The 16,837-nt window shown below is 35.4% G+C and overlaps 1 protein-coding gene across 5 annotated transcripts in view; it reads right to left on the reverse strand.

Annotated features, from left to right (window-relative positions):
- The window catches only part of RICTOR (RPTOR independent companion of MTOR complex 2), a 120,021-nt gene that overhangs the window by 86,768 nt on the left and 16,416 nt on the right, over positions 1–16,837 (reverse strand). For all 5 annotated transcript variants that reach the window (XM_059916287.1, XM_059916286.1, XM_059916283.1 and 2 more), the window contains exon 3: positions 897–994. In XM_059916287.1, coding sequence (XP_059772270.1) covers positions 897–994 — 98 coding nt within the window. The remainder of the gene's footprint in view (positions 1–896; positions 995–16,837) is intronic.

The raw sequence follows: 16,837 nt of genomic DNA on the forward strand, positions 1-16,837 counted from the left end.
GCTGGTCTATGGATCACACTTTGAGTAGTAAGGGGTTAGAACAAACAGTTATTCCTACATTTAAAATGTACAACAGGGAACTATACTCAGTATTTTGTAATAGCCTATAAGGGAAAAGAATCTGAAAAAGAATACATATATATGTGTACGCATATATATGTAATCTGAACCACTGTGCTGCACACCTGAAACTAACATGACATTATAAATCAACTCTACTTCAACAAAAATTTAAAAATAAAACAATAAAATAAAATGTATAACAATTTATATTTAGTAAACTAAAAAGGGAAAAAAAATTTCCCAAAGAAGGCATTTTGCTCTCTATTTATGGCATCACCTCAAATAACAGGCATTTTAGTGTTTCCAAGAGTTGGCTGTCCAGCATTACCAGGCTCAAAAGCACACCAATCCATCTATCAAACTTGGGAATTCTTGGCTGCTAACAGAGATCAAGTCAATATTTATTTGGGACAAGGGCCCCTACATTTATCTTGAGCTCTAATTGAGATCCAGATAATGGGAAAAGAGTATTAGGGAAAGAGAGGAAGTTGTAATACTTCTCTGGAAATGATTACACCTATGAAAAGCAACACACACGTACTTATGTACAAACATATTTATGGAGACTGAATTATGGACTTCTCAGTGTTTTTTTTTCTTTATTCGCTTCTGAACCTACCAAATTTTTTACAAGCATATAATGCTTCCCATTTTTCAAATATACTTTTAAATTTAAAAACATATGACAAAAATCCATGAGAAGTAGCAGAGGAAAGCACTAATACTGAAGGAATACTCAAGAATTTCTTGTTAATGTTGGTTAAGAAGCATCTAATGAGTACAATAAGGAAAAAAGAATTTAAGATGGTAATATAAAGAATGAACTTACTTACCTTAGTAAAGTTATTCAGATGGCCTAGCTTTCTCATATTTGATACTCCTTGCAATTTGGCCACATTTTGGAGAATCTCCCTTAAGTTATCAGACGGTTCTAGAACAGACAAAAGAAATTTAACATAATTTTAAAAGAGTATTTTCTTAACCAAACACACAAACCGTGTAGTATTAAAACTTCACAACTTTGGCTCTTGGTTTCTTTAAAGTCTTACACTCTCTCTCAAATCTATCTACTTAGGAGACTTCCAAGTCCATGTGGATGACTCACTGAATGACCTTCACATCTCTACTCCACTTATACCTACGGTGCAACTCTGTGTATCATCACCTGGAATTATTCAACCACTCATTCTTAAATTTTAACCCCAACCCCAAGCACAACTTTCACTTCTGGCCACAATGTACTGACACAATAGTAACAGGCACCAAAAATACTGTCCTATTTGAATCAACCAAAAAACGTAACAAAACATATAAAATGATAGTTCAAGACACTGGACATCAAGAAGTAAAGAAAAATAATCCCTGAGAAATGAGAAATAAGCAACCATGCTCTACAACTGCCCCAGCTTACTGTCTTTAGAGAGTTTCCAGGCCTTGGTGCTGAGAGGAGAAACCCAAACTGTCTGAGTTTAAGAGACAGAGCTCAGAGTCCAAGGAGACCAAAAAGTGTTAGAGAAGAGAGCACTGCACAGAGAGAGAACACTGGATATCTGCAAAGGGATCCCTTATGTAGTCAATATAGCAATGATTGGTGCATGTTTGTGAGGAAATTACCACTCGAAAGAATTAAAGGGATGAGTACCTTGTGTTCACACAGCACAGGGAGCAGTGCTTGTTCCTAATGGCCATATTGAAAAACTTAACAGTGCATGGGGCATTGGTTAGAGTATTCAGAAAAGTCTTGGCTTAGTGGTGGGGAACAATCACATACAGACTAAACATTTCTTTGATCCCACCTAACAAATCTCCAAAGCAAGACTTGAAAGAATTACACTGTTTCCAAGTGACTAAAATGTGTCTCAGACCAAAGCTCAAGAAGAATCATAAGAACAGAAAAAATAGGGAACACCTAATGAAGCAAAATTTACAATGATTAGCATCCAAATATCATCAGACATACAAAGAAGCAAAGTCATACTATGACTCATAGTAAGCAGAAAAATTAATCAACTGAAAATGACCCAAAGCTGAACTGTTAGAATCAGCAGAAAAGGACATTAAAACAGTTTTTATTTATAACTGTAGTCTATATGTTCAAAAACTTAGGGAGAGGCATGAAAAGTGTAAAAAGCACTCAAATTGAATTTCTGGAGATGAAAACTACAATGTCTCAGATGTAAATATACTGGATGGGAATAAAAGCATAATGGCTTTTATAGAAAGTAAGAATTGTGAATTTGAAGACAAAGCAATAAAAACTATCCAAAATGTAACACAAAGGGAACAAAAAATAAATGAAAAGACTATCAGTGAACTATGGAGCTTCAAGCAGCCTAACACAATTACAATAAGTGTAACTGGAGTCCTCAGAGGAAAAAATTAGGTGATAGAAGAATTAATTGAGGAAATAATAGATGAGAACTTTCCAAATTTGATCAAAATAAGCCAATAAATCCAAGAAGCTCAATCAACCCCAAGCACAAGAAACAGGACCAAAATTAGACCAAGGCACATCATAATCAAATTGCTCAAAACCACTGGTAGAGAAAAGTCTTAAAAGCGACCAGATAAAAGAAGACAAGTTACATACAGAGGAATAAGAAGAATGACAAATTTCTCGTGGAAAACAGGCAAATGAGAAGACAGTGGAGCAACATCTTTAAAATACTGAAAGAGGGACTTCCCTGGTGGTCTAGTGGTTAAGAATCCGCCTTCCAATGCAGGGGACATGGGTTCGATCTCTGGTCGGGGAACTAAGATGCCGCAGGGCAACTAAGCCTGCATGCTCTAGAGCCCACGCACCACAACTAGAGAGCCCTGTGCGCCGCAACTAGATAGAAGACCATGCGCTGCAATGAAGAGCCTGCACACCACAACTAGAGAGCCCACGGACTCTAGAGCCCGCACGCCGCAACTACAGGGAAGCCTGCATGCGATGAAGATCCCACATGCCGCAACTAAGACTCAATGCAGCAGGTATAAATAAATAAATTTTTTTTAAAAAGGTTCATCTATATAACAGGGCACTATGCAGTGATTAATGACCTTGTGTGAGATTATTTAAAAAAAAAAAAATACTGAAAGAAAAAAAAAAAGCTTCTAAAATGTAAACACCATTCTTAGCTCACTTGTTTTACAAAAACAGGCCAAAGCCAAAAATTGCCCTGCGGTTGGTAGTCTGCCAACCCCTGGAATACAGTGTCAATATTCCTCAAGCTATTTTTCTATTAATATATTCAGCATCCTATTTGCTTTAAACAAAAGCACAATCTAAAGAAGAAAAAAAAACTATAACATTACTGATATTTTAGTTTAAGAGCCATTATGCCTACCTTTGAGATATTTAGATGTTAACACAGAACTAAGGGGCTATTTGTTTTGAATCAGTCTTTTCCTCAGCAAAGGAAACTGGTCACATTGTTCTATAAATTTAGCTTGCATCTGCCTACCTTCCGCCATTCTGTTATACTCAGTGTAAGCCGTGACAACCACAAATTGGTTAGTGTCAAACCACTAAGCATATTACATAACCCAGTTATTCCAATCACTTTGAAATTACTACATACTCAGATCATTCAGTTGATTTCAGAGCATTTCCTACAAATTTTGGATTTTTTTTTTTTAAACTCCAATGAAATTCGATCTACTTTTAAATGGTTTAGGGTATGTCTTTAAAATTAGTGACTCTTTTAGGTTGTCTTAAATATGGAATGAAAACAGCTCACCATTGGGTGGGATCAGAGCTCATTAAAAAACTGCAAGGGACCATGAATAGATCACTGCTAGTACTCAGTGTTATCTTTTTGTTATAAATGGTATCTGTTTGGAGACATTGAGGAAGAAAAATTATGAGTAAGCCAATGATTTTTAAATGATTTAACTATACTTGAGAACTTAATACAATTTTTATAACAACCCTTACAGTAATTCAGAACCTACAGTAGTTTGCAAAACCAGAGTTAAGGATCTTTAAAGCCAGTGTGAAATCCACCTAATGGAAATATATAACCTAACCATTTTACATCAATTTATAATTGTCAGGCATCAAACAGTTTCGCTAACGTGAGGACATAGTTACTACTATGCAATGTGATAGGACTAATAGTTAAGATGATTAGTCTGAAGATATATTCTTCACAAAGGCTGGCATATTTCTAATTATTGCCTATTTTCTAAGTACAAACTGATTGCAGACATTTTTGAAAAGCCACAATTTTGTGACAAAAATAAAATCTCAAGTCTGAGTTCATTCGTTCAAGAAACATTAATTGAACACCTATATGGTCAGGTACTGTTTTAGGTACTGGGAAAATACATCAATGAGCAAGACAGATCGTTCCTTACTGGACCTTACATACAAATGGAAGAAAACTGATAAACAACAACAACAAAAACCCCTATGCACACAATATGAAAATTGACAGGTGGTGAGAAGCCAATATTGGGTCAAATGTTTGCCTGATGAATAATGACATAAAATGAACCTAACATACAATGCAGGTGTTGTTGTCAATCCAAATCAAAATGAATCAGCCTTTCTTCTTTGCCCTCCTTACCCCTTTCTCTTTTATATAATTAATTACCAGGAACCCCCAACTAGAATTGTAATATGGAAGAATTTCAAAGTTTCTTCATAATATATTTCCTGAAAGACAGAACATGTTTCCTCCCAGAAACTATGTTACTTCCCAGACTAATTCAAAAATAGTATTCAGGGCCATTTTAGACATGAAATACTATGTAATGCTCATGTGCTACAATGTTCCTATGAGGAACTCTAACTTGAAATATTAGGGTAAAGTTCCCCTGGTAATGAAATAAGAAGTCCCTGGTTTCTTCTTTACATGCTAGATTAGGAGTATACAAACTTTTTAATTAAAAAAGGCCCAGACAATAAGTATTTTAGGCCATAAACTCTCTTCTTCTGTTGTAACCTCAACTCTGTTGTAACCAAGAAAGCAATAGTAGAAAATACATAAGTAAACGTATGTGGCTATGTTTCAGTAAAACAGACCTGGCCTCATGAGCTGTAGATTGCCAACTCCTATGCTAGACAGTCAGAAATTAAACTATATGAGCAAGCTGAGATCAATGTGCTTTTTATTGGCGGGGGTGGGGGGGAGAACGGGGGAGAGACTTTAAGGAGAGGTTTACCTCTATTTCTTCCTATTCTCACTTAATGTTTCCAGTTCAGCCTCTCCAAAACTGTGCTATGTGAGAAGTATTGATATAAAAAAACAAATGAGATAATCCACTAGGATTTCTCTGAAGCCCAGTGGTTTAGCCCAGAGCTGCATTAAGGGAAAAAGAGGGGGGCGGGGGGTGGGGGGGGGGGAATGTGGCTAGGAAAAAGAGAAAAAAAAATTGTGGCTAGCTGGTGATGATGGCCAACCATTCAAATGCAAGGAAGCAAAACACAAAAGAACTGCTAAAATTACAGTTGCTCTTTTCCTCTTATTGTGTAACTTGTAAGTCCTGTGAGTGTTCCCAATGACTCTTTCTGGAGGTAATGGAATAACTATAGTCAATATTCAGCAATTTAATATTATATAAGCATATACATATATACATATATACATACAGAAAACCACCAAGAGAAAACTACAGTAAAGAAACCTTTTATATCTCTATACATCTACAGACATATACACACATACATAAATATATTCTTTCCCCCTTTAGCTTAATTCTCCATGTATGTGCACATATGCACACGCACACACATATATGTATATATATGTGAGTAAACATGCATTTATTTTAAAATGTTTTCAATATATACTGCTTTGTAACATGCTGCAATAAATCATATTAATAGCTTTACCTGTCAAAAAATATACAACATAAAATTGATTTTTAAATAAAGTTAGTTTCAAGTACACATAGTAAATTAATGACCAAAAACTACTGGCATACATCTATTTGGGAATAACAGAAAGAACAACTCTGAAATAAAAAAGAACTGGATTCAAATCTAGCTTAATCACCTACAAACCATGTAGCCTTAGACTAAGTCACTAAACCTGACAGGCATCCATTTTCTCATACCTATAGTGAATATACTAGTTACCTAACCTTGAAGGCATTGTTACAAGGTGTGAGGTGCAACTTACTTAGCACAGTGCCTAGCCCAGAACAGATATTCAATAAATAGTAGCAACTATAATTAAAATTAGTTATTATTTGCTTAGCAAAAACAATTTTTATGGATCAATCAATCATGTGAAAGTTATGTGGCTAGCCCAGGCAAATGGTTAATTCACATATTAGTGCGTCTAAATTAATGAATTTTGGTTACAAGTTTTAGCGCATTACTTTTATTTAATTTTTTTTTATAAATTTATTTTATTTATTTTTGGCTGTGTTGGGTCTTTGTTGCTGTGCGTGGGCTTTCTCTAGTTGCAGCGCACGGGGGCTACTCTTCGTTGTGGTGCACAGGCTTCTCATTGCAGTGGCTTCTCCCGTTGCGGAGCACGGGCTCTAGGCGTGCAGGCTTCAGTAGTTGTAGCTTGTGGGCTCTAGAGCGCAGGCTCAGTAGTTGTGGCGCACGGGCGTAGTTCCTCCGCGGCATGTGGTATCTTCCCAGACCAGGTATGGAACCCGTGTCCCTTGCAATGGCAGGCGGATTCTTAACCACTGTGCCACCAGGGAAGTCCCGTGCATTACTTTTTTTTTTTTTTAACTTTGTATGTATGTATATATGTATGTATTTATTTATTCATTCATTTATTTATTTATTGCTGTGTTGGGTCTTCGTTTCTGTGCGAGGGCTTTCTCTAGTTGCGTTAAGTGGGGACCACTCTTCATCGCGGTGCACGGGCCTCTCATTATCGCGGCCTCTCTTGTTGCGCAGCACAGGCTCCAGACGCGCAGGCTCAGTAATTGCGGCTCACGGGCCCAGCTGCTCCGCGGCATGTGGGATCTTCCCAGACCAGGGCTCGAAGCCGTGTCCCTTGCATTGGCAGGCGGATTCTTGACCACTGCGCCACCAGGGAAGTCCTGTGCATTACTTTTATGATCCAAGATTTGCTCATTTTTGAAGTAAAACTTCTATTGTCTTATATGCCTTCTTGAAAATGTCAGAGGAATTAGGAGTGGGAGCAGAGTTGAGCAATATTTTCTGTGATTTATTTGTGAATATACATGAACAAATGCTAATAAGCAACAAGCTAGAAAAGCTGGGTGCATAAGAATTTAACAAAATTAAACACGACTACATAAATTGGATATGTATTTAATTATATATTTAATATTATCTATGATTACTGTGAGCAGACACAAAGGATTAAAAGTATATGGCATAACTATAGTTGGTATTACCTCTGTAAAAGCCAGCAGCAAATCTGTCTCCTCTACCAGCAAGGACACTGGGAGTACACCTTCTCACCATTACCCACAGGTCCAAAAGTTGAGGAAGCACCGCTTCAAACTATCTCTCTAACATTTCCTGAAATTCTAACAATTATTAATATCAAAGAGTTATATAATTTAGTAGGGAAAGGATCTATCCCAATGATAGCATCCTGGGAAAAGGGCCTTTGTTTTACCTCTAATGCAGAGGAACTCAAAACTTCCTAAGAGAGCCTATTCCATCTTTGATAGAGTAGTCAAATATTGTCTCTTATACTCATGCCAAACTCTGTCCCTTTGTAATTTTCATCGATTTGTTCTGGTGTAACAATCTGGAATGCAGAACAAGTATTATCTACCCTCACATACTGAAAATAATAATTTTTCCTCTCAAGCAACTGTAGCAGATAACCTTTTTAATCATTGGTATATTTTAAATATAAATACTGTAGTAGAGATAGGCAAGGAAAACCTATCAATTACTACTGCAAGTAAATCAGTTTAGTTATAACTTTCTTAAACGTTAGGCTTATTATACTAAAAACTGAACACTTCCGTAGGGCTACTTTAGATGAATGATGGACATGAAGCACCTCTTGAGAGTGAATGATGCGTACAGAGGCAAGACTACACAGACAGCAAGATGGCACTAGGTTTCTTCAGCCTGGCATGCCCTTTGTTTCCCTACCCAATTTGGAGGAAATCCTCATTCTTCAGGAGTCTTACTCAGACGTGTAAAGGTTTTCCTTAACCTACAAGCTCCCTTCTTTATGTTCTCATGATACGTTCTTCATACCACTATTGCAGCAGTTATGACAGAACACTATCTCAACTGCCTAGGTTCTAACTTACACCTATTGTGCCAGTGTAATTATTAATACCACCTCCTTTCACTTCCCAAAGTATCCCAGGTTGTATTATAAATGACATGACCACCATAAGTGCAGACGGTTAAAATTCAATGACTGTTTGTAAAATTTTCTTACAACTAGATCTTTTCTCTATCTCCTTTTCCCAGAGGCTGGAAGAGAATAGTTTTGTTTGGGTTCCTGTTCCAGTGTCCTACTCTTATCGATACAATTTTGTAAGAAGAGGTTAAGGCAGCTTCCGTTGATCTGCAACATTTTAAGATTGTCTTCCCAGTAACCAAGGGGTTCAGATCTCTTTTCCTCCACTTCAATTTTGGATTTAAAATTACCTCATTTTATACATTCCTCTATTTTTACAAAAATGTGTCTTTTTTTCTATAATCCCAAAGAATTGCTCATTTTGATTTCAAGTGAAAAGGATAAAAACACTAATGGGGGGTGGCAGAAATGTCCTTCTTGAGGCTTCTCATTTGTACCTTTGACTGGAAAAATTAAACAAGTGACATCTACCAGTTCACTGATGTGATAGTTTAAAAATTCTATGAACAAAAACCATGTCTTTAATTGCTTTATTACAAGCATGTCATTACATAACTGTAAGATACAGACCAGGACTGACCTAGGCACAAAACATTAAAAATAAAGTCAGCTGGAAATAGTAAATAATTCACTTGAACAGAAAAAGTTGTATGGATATATAATATCAATAATAATATCAATAATTAGAATACTGTCTATAATCTCTATTTCAAATCATTATTTTGAATAAATCACAAAATAAATTGATATAAATGGCTTAAAATACTTTTAAGTTTCAAATGACAGAATATTCCTCCCAATTTTCCTTAAATATTTTCTGTAAAGAATAAAATAACAATGACATTATATAGTGGGGACAGTATAGTGGGAACATAGGTTTCCCCTCTAGATTGTATTTAGTCATTTTATTACTTATATAACTAAAAGTACAAATGTCTCCTATAAAGTTTAGTTTTGATCTATCCTGGGAATAGCTTTATATTTAGATTCCTAAGTTTTATTCAACTGTACATTTCAGGGCTCACCAGAAGCCATATACTGTGCCAACTGCTTAGGTGAGGAATATTAATAAATATAAGATACGGTCTCAGCCCTGGAGATCAAAATTAAATGGGAATAGAGGTACATATAACACTTCATAGTAACACTGGGGGAATAAGATAAAAGGAGGGTGTTTGCTAGAGACTTCACTTAGACTGTATGACAAGTGAAGACAGGAAAACTGTCTTGTTCACACATGCATCCCTAGCCTGGAAACAATGCCAGGCACATGGTGGGTGCTCAATAAACACTGGGTGAAAGAAAGACTGGGCAAGAGAGTGAGACAGTTATTTGGGGATGGATTGACATGGGAACTGATTCTTGACCATAAGCAATAAATCTTCTAGGCATATAAGATAGGAAAAAGCAGAATGTACACAACAAGTAAACATGAAAAAATATGGTATTTTCTCAAGGAATGGCAAGAAATTCAATATTCCCAGAAAACAAGATGATAGGAAATATAGGAAAGTGGAGCTGCATTCCAATGGCCTTATAAGATATACTAAGAAATTTAGACATCTTTGGGCAATGGATAATTATTAAGGAAGACATTTATGCAAGTGGATGGCATGATCAGCTCTGTGTTTTAGAAAGACTGTAAGGGAGAAGAAAGGCAAGTTCAAATAGAGGTTACAAAAACCTTCCATGTAAGAAACTTCATCAATAATGGATTAGAGCTGGAAGGAAAGGTAGAAGGAGTAATCAAGGATGAATCCAGGTTTCTAGATTAGATACACTGATGTATGACACTATTTACTAATAAGTAATCCTAGAGCAAGTATAGATTTAGGGGAATTTTTTTTACCATTTGTAGTGAGCATATGCACCAAAAATAACAAAAAACACCTTATATGTTATACCTTAAAATGATGAGACAAAATAATTGACTATTTGGCCTGCACTGGAAACAGACTTACAGACCAGTGGTTTTCAAACCTGTGTTTCTAAGAAATACATGAATTATAAGAAATACTGATTCCAGAATCAATATGCCTGGAAAGTGACCCACATTTGTACCATTTGTAGGAGGCACCCCAGTCATTCTTATGCACACTGAAATTTGAAACATGCTATAAAGACTACCATAATGTCATATAACTAGATTCTGATATCCCTTTGGATTTATCTGATCTGAACTTTTAAAGAACAAATAAGATCTACTCTATGAAATATGCTTCTGTATCATTTTCAAATAAGAATATATTACAATGTGAAATAATATCCAGTGACACAAAAATAATAACTATTAGTACATTATATGCTACAATATACTGTGCTAATATTTTTACATGAAAAATCTGTTTTAATCTCCATACGAACCACAGAAGGTAGGTGCTGTTATTATCATCCTCATGCTACAAAATGAGTCTTAGAGACATTAATTCACTTGCCTGAAGTCACACAAATACCAGATATGGTAATAAGATTTGAACCTAAGCAATCTGACTCTAGAGTCTACCTCACTCTCTAAAATGCAATCGCCCTACAGTCTACCTCATTATACTGTTCTGCCTTTCAAAGGAGAATGTACCTTCAGTGTACATACCAGTTTGCAATTATACATTTACTTGTATGATTGGTTGACGTTTATCTCCCCATAAGTCAGCTTTGGTTCACCATTATGGTGTCATCCTAATACCTAGAATGATGTTTGACACACAGTAACCACCCCCAAAAATATTTATTGAATGCCCCAGGTCACACTGTGAATATTAAAACACAAGAATTTACAATGGAAATACTGTCTTATGATTACAATAACAATAACTGTAGTAGAGATGTATATAAAAGAGGAGCAAATAAGAAAGATCACACTGCTTTAATGTATCTATTTTTCAAATTCTGAGGACCAAAACAAATTTACTCCCCCAAAACCTAACCATAAGTAACGTCTTTCTATTGCCTTGAACAGGAATCTCACCTTCTAAGGTAAGAACATACCTATTTAATATAATTAGCAATGTAACTGCCAAGACCCATTCAAATTTGTCAAATATAAAAATTTTAAATGACAATGTCTAGAAAAGGTAGAAATTTGAGCCTGCCATCTACCTTCAGAAAATCACCTTCCTGATCCTTGTCTACACACCCCCTCCCTCCAAGCATTATATCGATATTTACATTCATACCAGCACTAGAAATCATGTCCCCAGGCTGTACTAGGTTAGATAAAGAACCGAAGCCTAACTATATACCTAATAATCTTCTAATCATTCCATCATTATCTATTTTTACATGGTAAGTAATTTGTGAATTTTTAAAGATTTTTCTGGTAAAGATGGCTTAGATGTTTGTGGTGGAAAATGAAGAAGAGCTGCTTGTTACGAAAAAAAATATGAAGTGCTTTCTTAGAGTTCATCTCTTTCCCTTTTTCACAATAAAATTAGAGATCAGTAGAATGCTTGGGCTTGTAACACTTGTTATGAGACAACTGTAGTACAGAACCGTAACCAAATTCACAAAGCACTTTTACTTTGTACACACGTACAAAGTATACACAAGTATATACAAAGAATACACAAAGGCCATTCACCAGGCTACAGAAAAGATTCAAAGAATCTTTGTCATGGCATTTATTTTAATGCTATTTTTCTGCAGAAAAACAGTATGAAAAGTACTGCAATTAGAACATTTTCTAATGTTAGTAAAAATAACTAAAAGCAATTACTATATAAAGATTACAATCACTGGATGTTCTGCTAAAACTTCTATGTCTTAATCTATTAAATCATTAGGTTTCCACAGTCCCCTAATTAGAAATCTTTTATTGTAAGAGAAAAATTCCGTTTCTCTCTGAAACAATTCACTATGTAAATGAACCCTGTAAAAGAACTGAACAGCTGTGCCTAAAAGCTGAGGCAATTAATTGTTATATACACCCAGCCTATTAGATTTATTTACAAAGTTAGTTGTACATTTTGCTTGTACAGCTACTTTCATGTTTTTTATGAAACATGACTATAGTTCAGATCATTTGTCTGACAGGTGGCTTCTATGAATGTAATTAAGGACTTCCCTCTTAGAAACTAATAAAGGAGCAAAGGGCACAAATACACTTTGGCTGCAAGACACAATTTGAGTGTGGGTTAGAAATCTGAAAAATGCTATTACAATGTTATTTTCTAACCTTTCCATTTGTATTCTTGGTTCTACATCTTACTGCCTAATTCCAGTACTTCCATCATTTAATTATTCACTATTTCTCATTGACCTAAGTCTCTCACTAGCTTTTACCCGTCTTTAAAAAAAAATTGCTTCTGCCCACTGTTTCCCATTTTTTGAAGTGACATTACACCTTTCTTCTACCAAATCTCTCTGAGGCTCAAGTTAATTAATTCTTACCTCATCTTCTAAATTCTACCCATCAGGTATCTAGGCCACCATTCCACTAAAGTTGTTCTCTACGAGTTTACTATTTGCCCAATACAAAGGCTTTTTCTCAGCTTTTCAAACTCCTTGACTTTTCCATTATAGAACTACTGGCCAATGCTAACCAAATCCACCTTCTCTCCCTTGGTTGCTATAATTACACTGTCTTGGCCCTCTTCATACCTATTTTTCACTGCTCCTTGTGTACTTCTCTTAAAGGTCTGCATTCCCTCCTCCTATTTTATACTCTTTAATATTACCTAAAGTTGTATCATTTGCCCTCAGGTTTCTCTTTTCACTGTCTCCATAACTCTAACAAATTCAATACAATGCCTCAAAATTTCAATTCTACATTTTATCTTCAACTAAAGAAACAAATCTCTGTTTTTATGTTTGGTGGTCTGTCTACTTCGAAGTCAGTATGTCCTGTAATCAAATTAATTCATCCTTTAAGAAAAAGAAAAAAAAAACCTTTCCAAAACTTCCTTCTTTAGGCAATAGTAATATTGTCTGAACTAGAAAATTACATTCAGGTAGTCAACAAATATCACTGAGACATCTTAGCATATGTATCTTCAGCACCTCTTCTACAATCACAATAGTATCTTATTTTTATAAGACTACTAAGTTATGAATCAGTGCCTTGCTGATATTGCCATATTTAGCATTGTTTATGTTTTTATGGTTATATACATCAAAGAAGACACACCTCATCTAAAATTATCAAGACAAAAACATACTGACTAATCTGGAGTCCCATGCATATGGGAAACACATGATAAATTAAGCTTTTTCATGAACCGTGGGCAATGGTGATCTTAATTGTGCAAAAATGCCATAACACACAATTGATCTGTGTAATTCAAGTGCAAACAAGTCCTCTAATTACAAATTTACTACTTGTTATTCTTCTGTACATTCCACTTGGGCATGCATAAATAATTGCATTAACACCAATAATCAAAATCTAAAAGTAAATTTACAAATGCTGTTTGAATTTTAACCTTTAAAAGCTCTGAACTATTATAAATATAACAATATAATGCGTTTCTTTGGTTATATCTTGCATGAACAGGAGGTCTGAATATGATCCACCCTAACTGCTAATATTTTTATATTTATTTATGCATTCTGGTAGTGCTTTTAAACATAATTCTTTCCATACTTCTACTATACAACCTTCAGATGATCCTTCATCGGACATGCTGGGGTTAGATAGGTTTAGGAATTCAAAATTTTTTAATTTTAAAGGTAATATACCACAGATTTAACAATCCCAACAAGGTTAGGGGCAGTATTACATATTCACATACAGTAATATTTTTTAGATGAAACATGTGAGGAGACACACTGAGATAATACAAATTCTGGTCAGGTTTTGCTGCCAAATGAGTTTAGGTCAGGTTAGGTTTTGTCAGGTCACATTACTTCCGAAAAACAGCTTTCATTTTCAGAGTTTTTGGTTTTTCAAAATTGTGGATAAGAGATTGTGGGTCCGTACAATTAATATTACCAACAGTCCAGATCCTTCATTCTTTTCTACAACAAAGTCATTGAAACTGTCACTTTTTCCATTCTCCCAATGACACAAAATATGCCAATATTGAAGTATAAATTTAGATCTCCTTATTCAAGTTGGGTAAAGTTTAATACGAAATAAACCATATCACTCCAGGAAAAAAAACTTGTTTGTCAGCACAGAGAATTTAACCCCCAACAAAAAACGTTTCTACCAATTCAGAATAAAGACTTATTGTTTATGATAAAAATACTATTGGAAAGAAGGACTTCTGGCCTTCAGGGCAACTACCTGGTTACTAAAGTACGTCTGTGAACTACCGACATGGGTACTACCTGGCTGCATGTTAGAAATGCAGACTCTTGGGCCCTCCCATACCTACCCAATCTGACTCTTCATTAAATCAACATCCCCAGGTGCTTCATTTGTACATTTACGCAGAAAAATGTTAACCTAACAGGCCTAACTGCTTTTCCTTAAAAAGGTCTGCTTACCAAGTCAGTCACTGGCTTACATCCGGAAAAATACTTGCAGAGGGTTCCTACCACCCTAACTGGTAAGAGTGGCTCACTGGGCCTAAACCATTTATGCAAACAATATGGTTTATGTCAAACATCTGCTTTCATTCTGTGAGTCTGGAATTTTGTTACCTGCCAGGCAGAGGCTGCCTACTTCTCAAGTCCTCAATAAAAACCCTGGGGGCTGAGTCTCTAACAAACCTCCCTGGTGGACAATATTTCATGTGTTATCACAATTCATTGCTGGGAGAATGAAGCATGTCCTATGTGACCCCACTGGGAGAAGACACTAGACTCTTGTGCCTGGATTCCCCCAGATTTCACCCAATGTACCTTTCCTCTTTGCTAATTTTGCTTTGCATCCTTTTGCCATAATGAGTGTTCCTAGCAAATTACTGAGGTCGTGGGGACCTCCAAAACAAGACTAGAGCTTGAGAAACACTGCTCTAGAGCTTAAGTGCATGACTTGAGGAGTGTGGGCTTACCCACACTAGTGCAAGACAAGGAATTCATCAGCCATAAAGAACATAAAGAACACTCATGCAAAAGGGGCAGAGAACAAAGAAAGTATCTCTGGGTAAAGGTGAAAACAAAAACAAAACAAATAAAAAGAGACTTCCCTGAGATTCTAAGCCAACCGCAGGTGTCTTTGGAACCTAGATATATTCTTTTGCATGATCCAAAAAAAAATCTCAAAGTGAGAATTTTAATTTAAAGTAGCCCTTGGTATACCATATTCCTGGGCAGCTAGCAGAAGCAAATTCAACCATCAACCACCACCTCAACCCACCCACCCACCCACCCAACTAGGTAGCCACCCTTAGTCTGAGTAACCTAAAAAATTTAAGTGCACAAGCAAAAATCATAAACACAGAATGAAACGTGAAAACAAGCCACTATCAACAGAAACAATAAACAAAAAAATCTAAAAAGACTATAAATATTAGAATTACCATATACATAATACAAACAATGAAATAATTATGTTTTATATATCTAAAGCAGGGAGTTTGGCAAACTTGTTCCATTAAGGGTCAGACTAAATATTTCAGGCTTTGAAAGCTATAAGGTCTCTTTCGCAACTAAACTCAGTAGTCGTAGCACCAAAGCAGCTGTAGGCAATACTTAAATGAGCAAGGTTATATCTCAATGAAACTATTTACAAATGCAGCATCTGTAAGCCTTACTTGCAAAATCTGCAGGCCATAACTTGCAAGCTTCTGGTTTAAAGGAAAGAAAGGACTGAAAATATGATTCAAAATTTACAAACATACAAGCAGAACTTCTTGAAATAAAAATAGCATGATTGAAATTTAAAAAACTCAATGGGGGGATAAACATAATAAACACAGCTGTGGAGAGAACTAATGAACTGAAAGATACATCTGAAGATATTATAACATGATCCCCAAGAAAAAAGGAGACAAAATAGATGAAAGAATTTAAAAAACAAGAAAGATAATGAGAAAGTCTAACATGCATTTAATAAGAATTCCTAAACAAGAAAAAATGCAGGAGATGCACTACTCAAAAAGTCAGATTGAGAATTCTTCAAAATTGTTCAAAAACATGAAAAATACTTAGAATCAGGATGCCCAATGAATTTCAAAGTAGGACAAATAACCATCTAAACACATTTTATTCAAGATATTTCAGACCAAAGCAAAAGAAATACTACAGACTGAAAAGACAGATTATGCAGAAAGAGAAGCAATGTGATAGACATATTAAAAAAATTAAATCAAAAGTGTGTGAACCTTGTATATGAATCCTGACTCAAAATGATATCTGTAAGACAATCAGGAAAATTTGAACACTAAATACTAGATGATATAAAGAAATTATTGTTAATTTACTTAGTTATGCTAATAGTATTACAGTTATATATTTAAAAGTCCTTATCCCTTAGAAATACACACTGATGTATTTACAAATTAAATAATACTTGCCTAGGATTTGCTTTAAAATTATCCACAAAGGGAGGAGGAAGATATACACATGAAGTAAGACTGCCCCATATGTTTACAATAGTTGAAGTGGGATAAGGCATACATGAGGGTTCCTTA

Source organism: Balaenoptera ricei, chromosome 3 (assembly GCF_028023285.1).
Source record: "Balaenoptera ricei isolate mBalRic1 chromosome 3, mBalRic1.hap2, whole genome shotgun sequence".
Classification (NCBI taxonomy): Eukaryota; Metazoa; Chordata; class Mammalia; order Artiodactyla; family Balaenopteridae; genus Balaenoptera; species Balaenoptera ricei.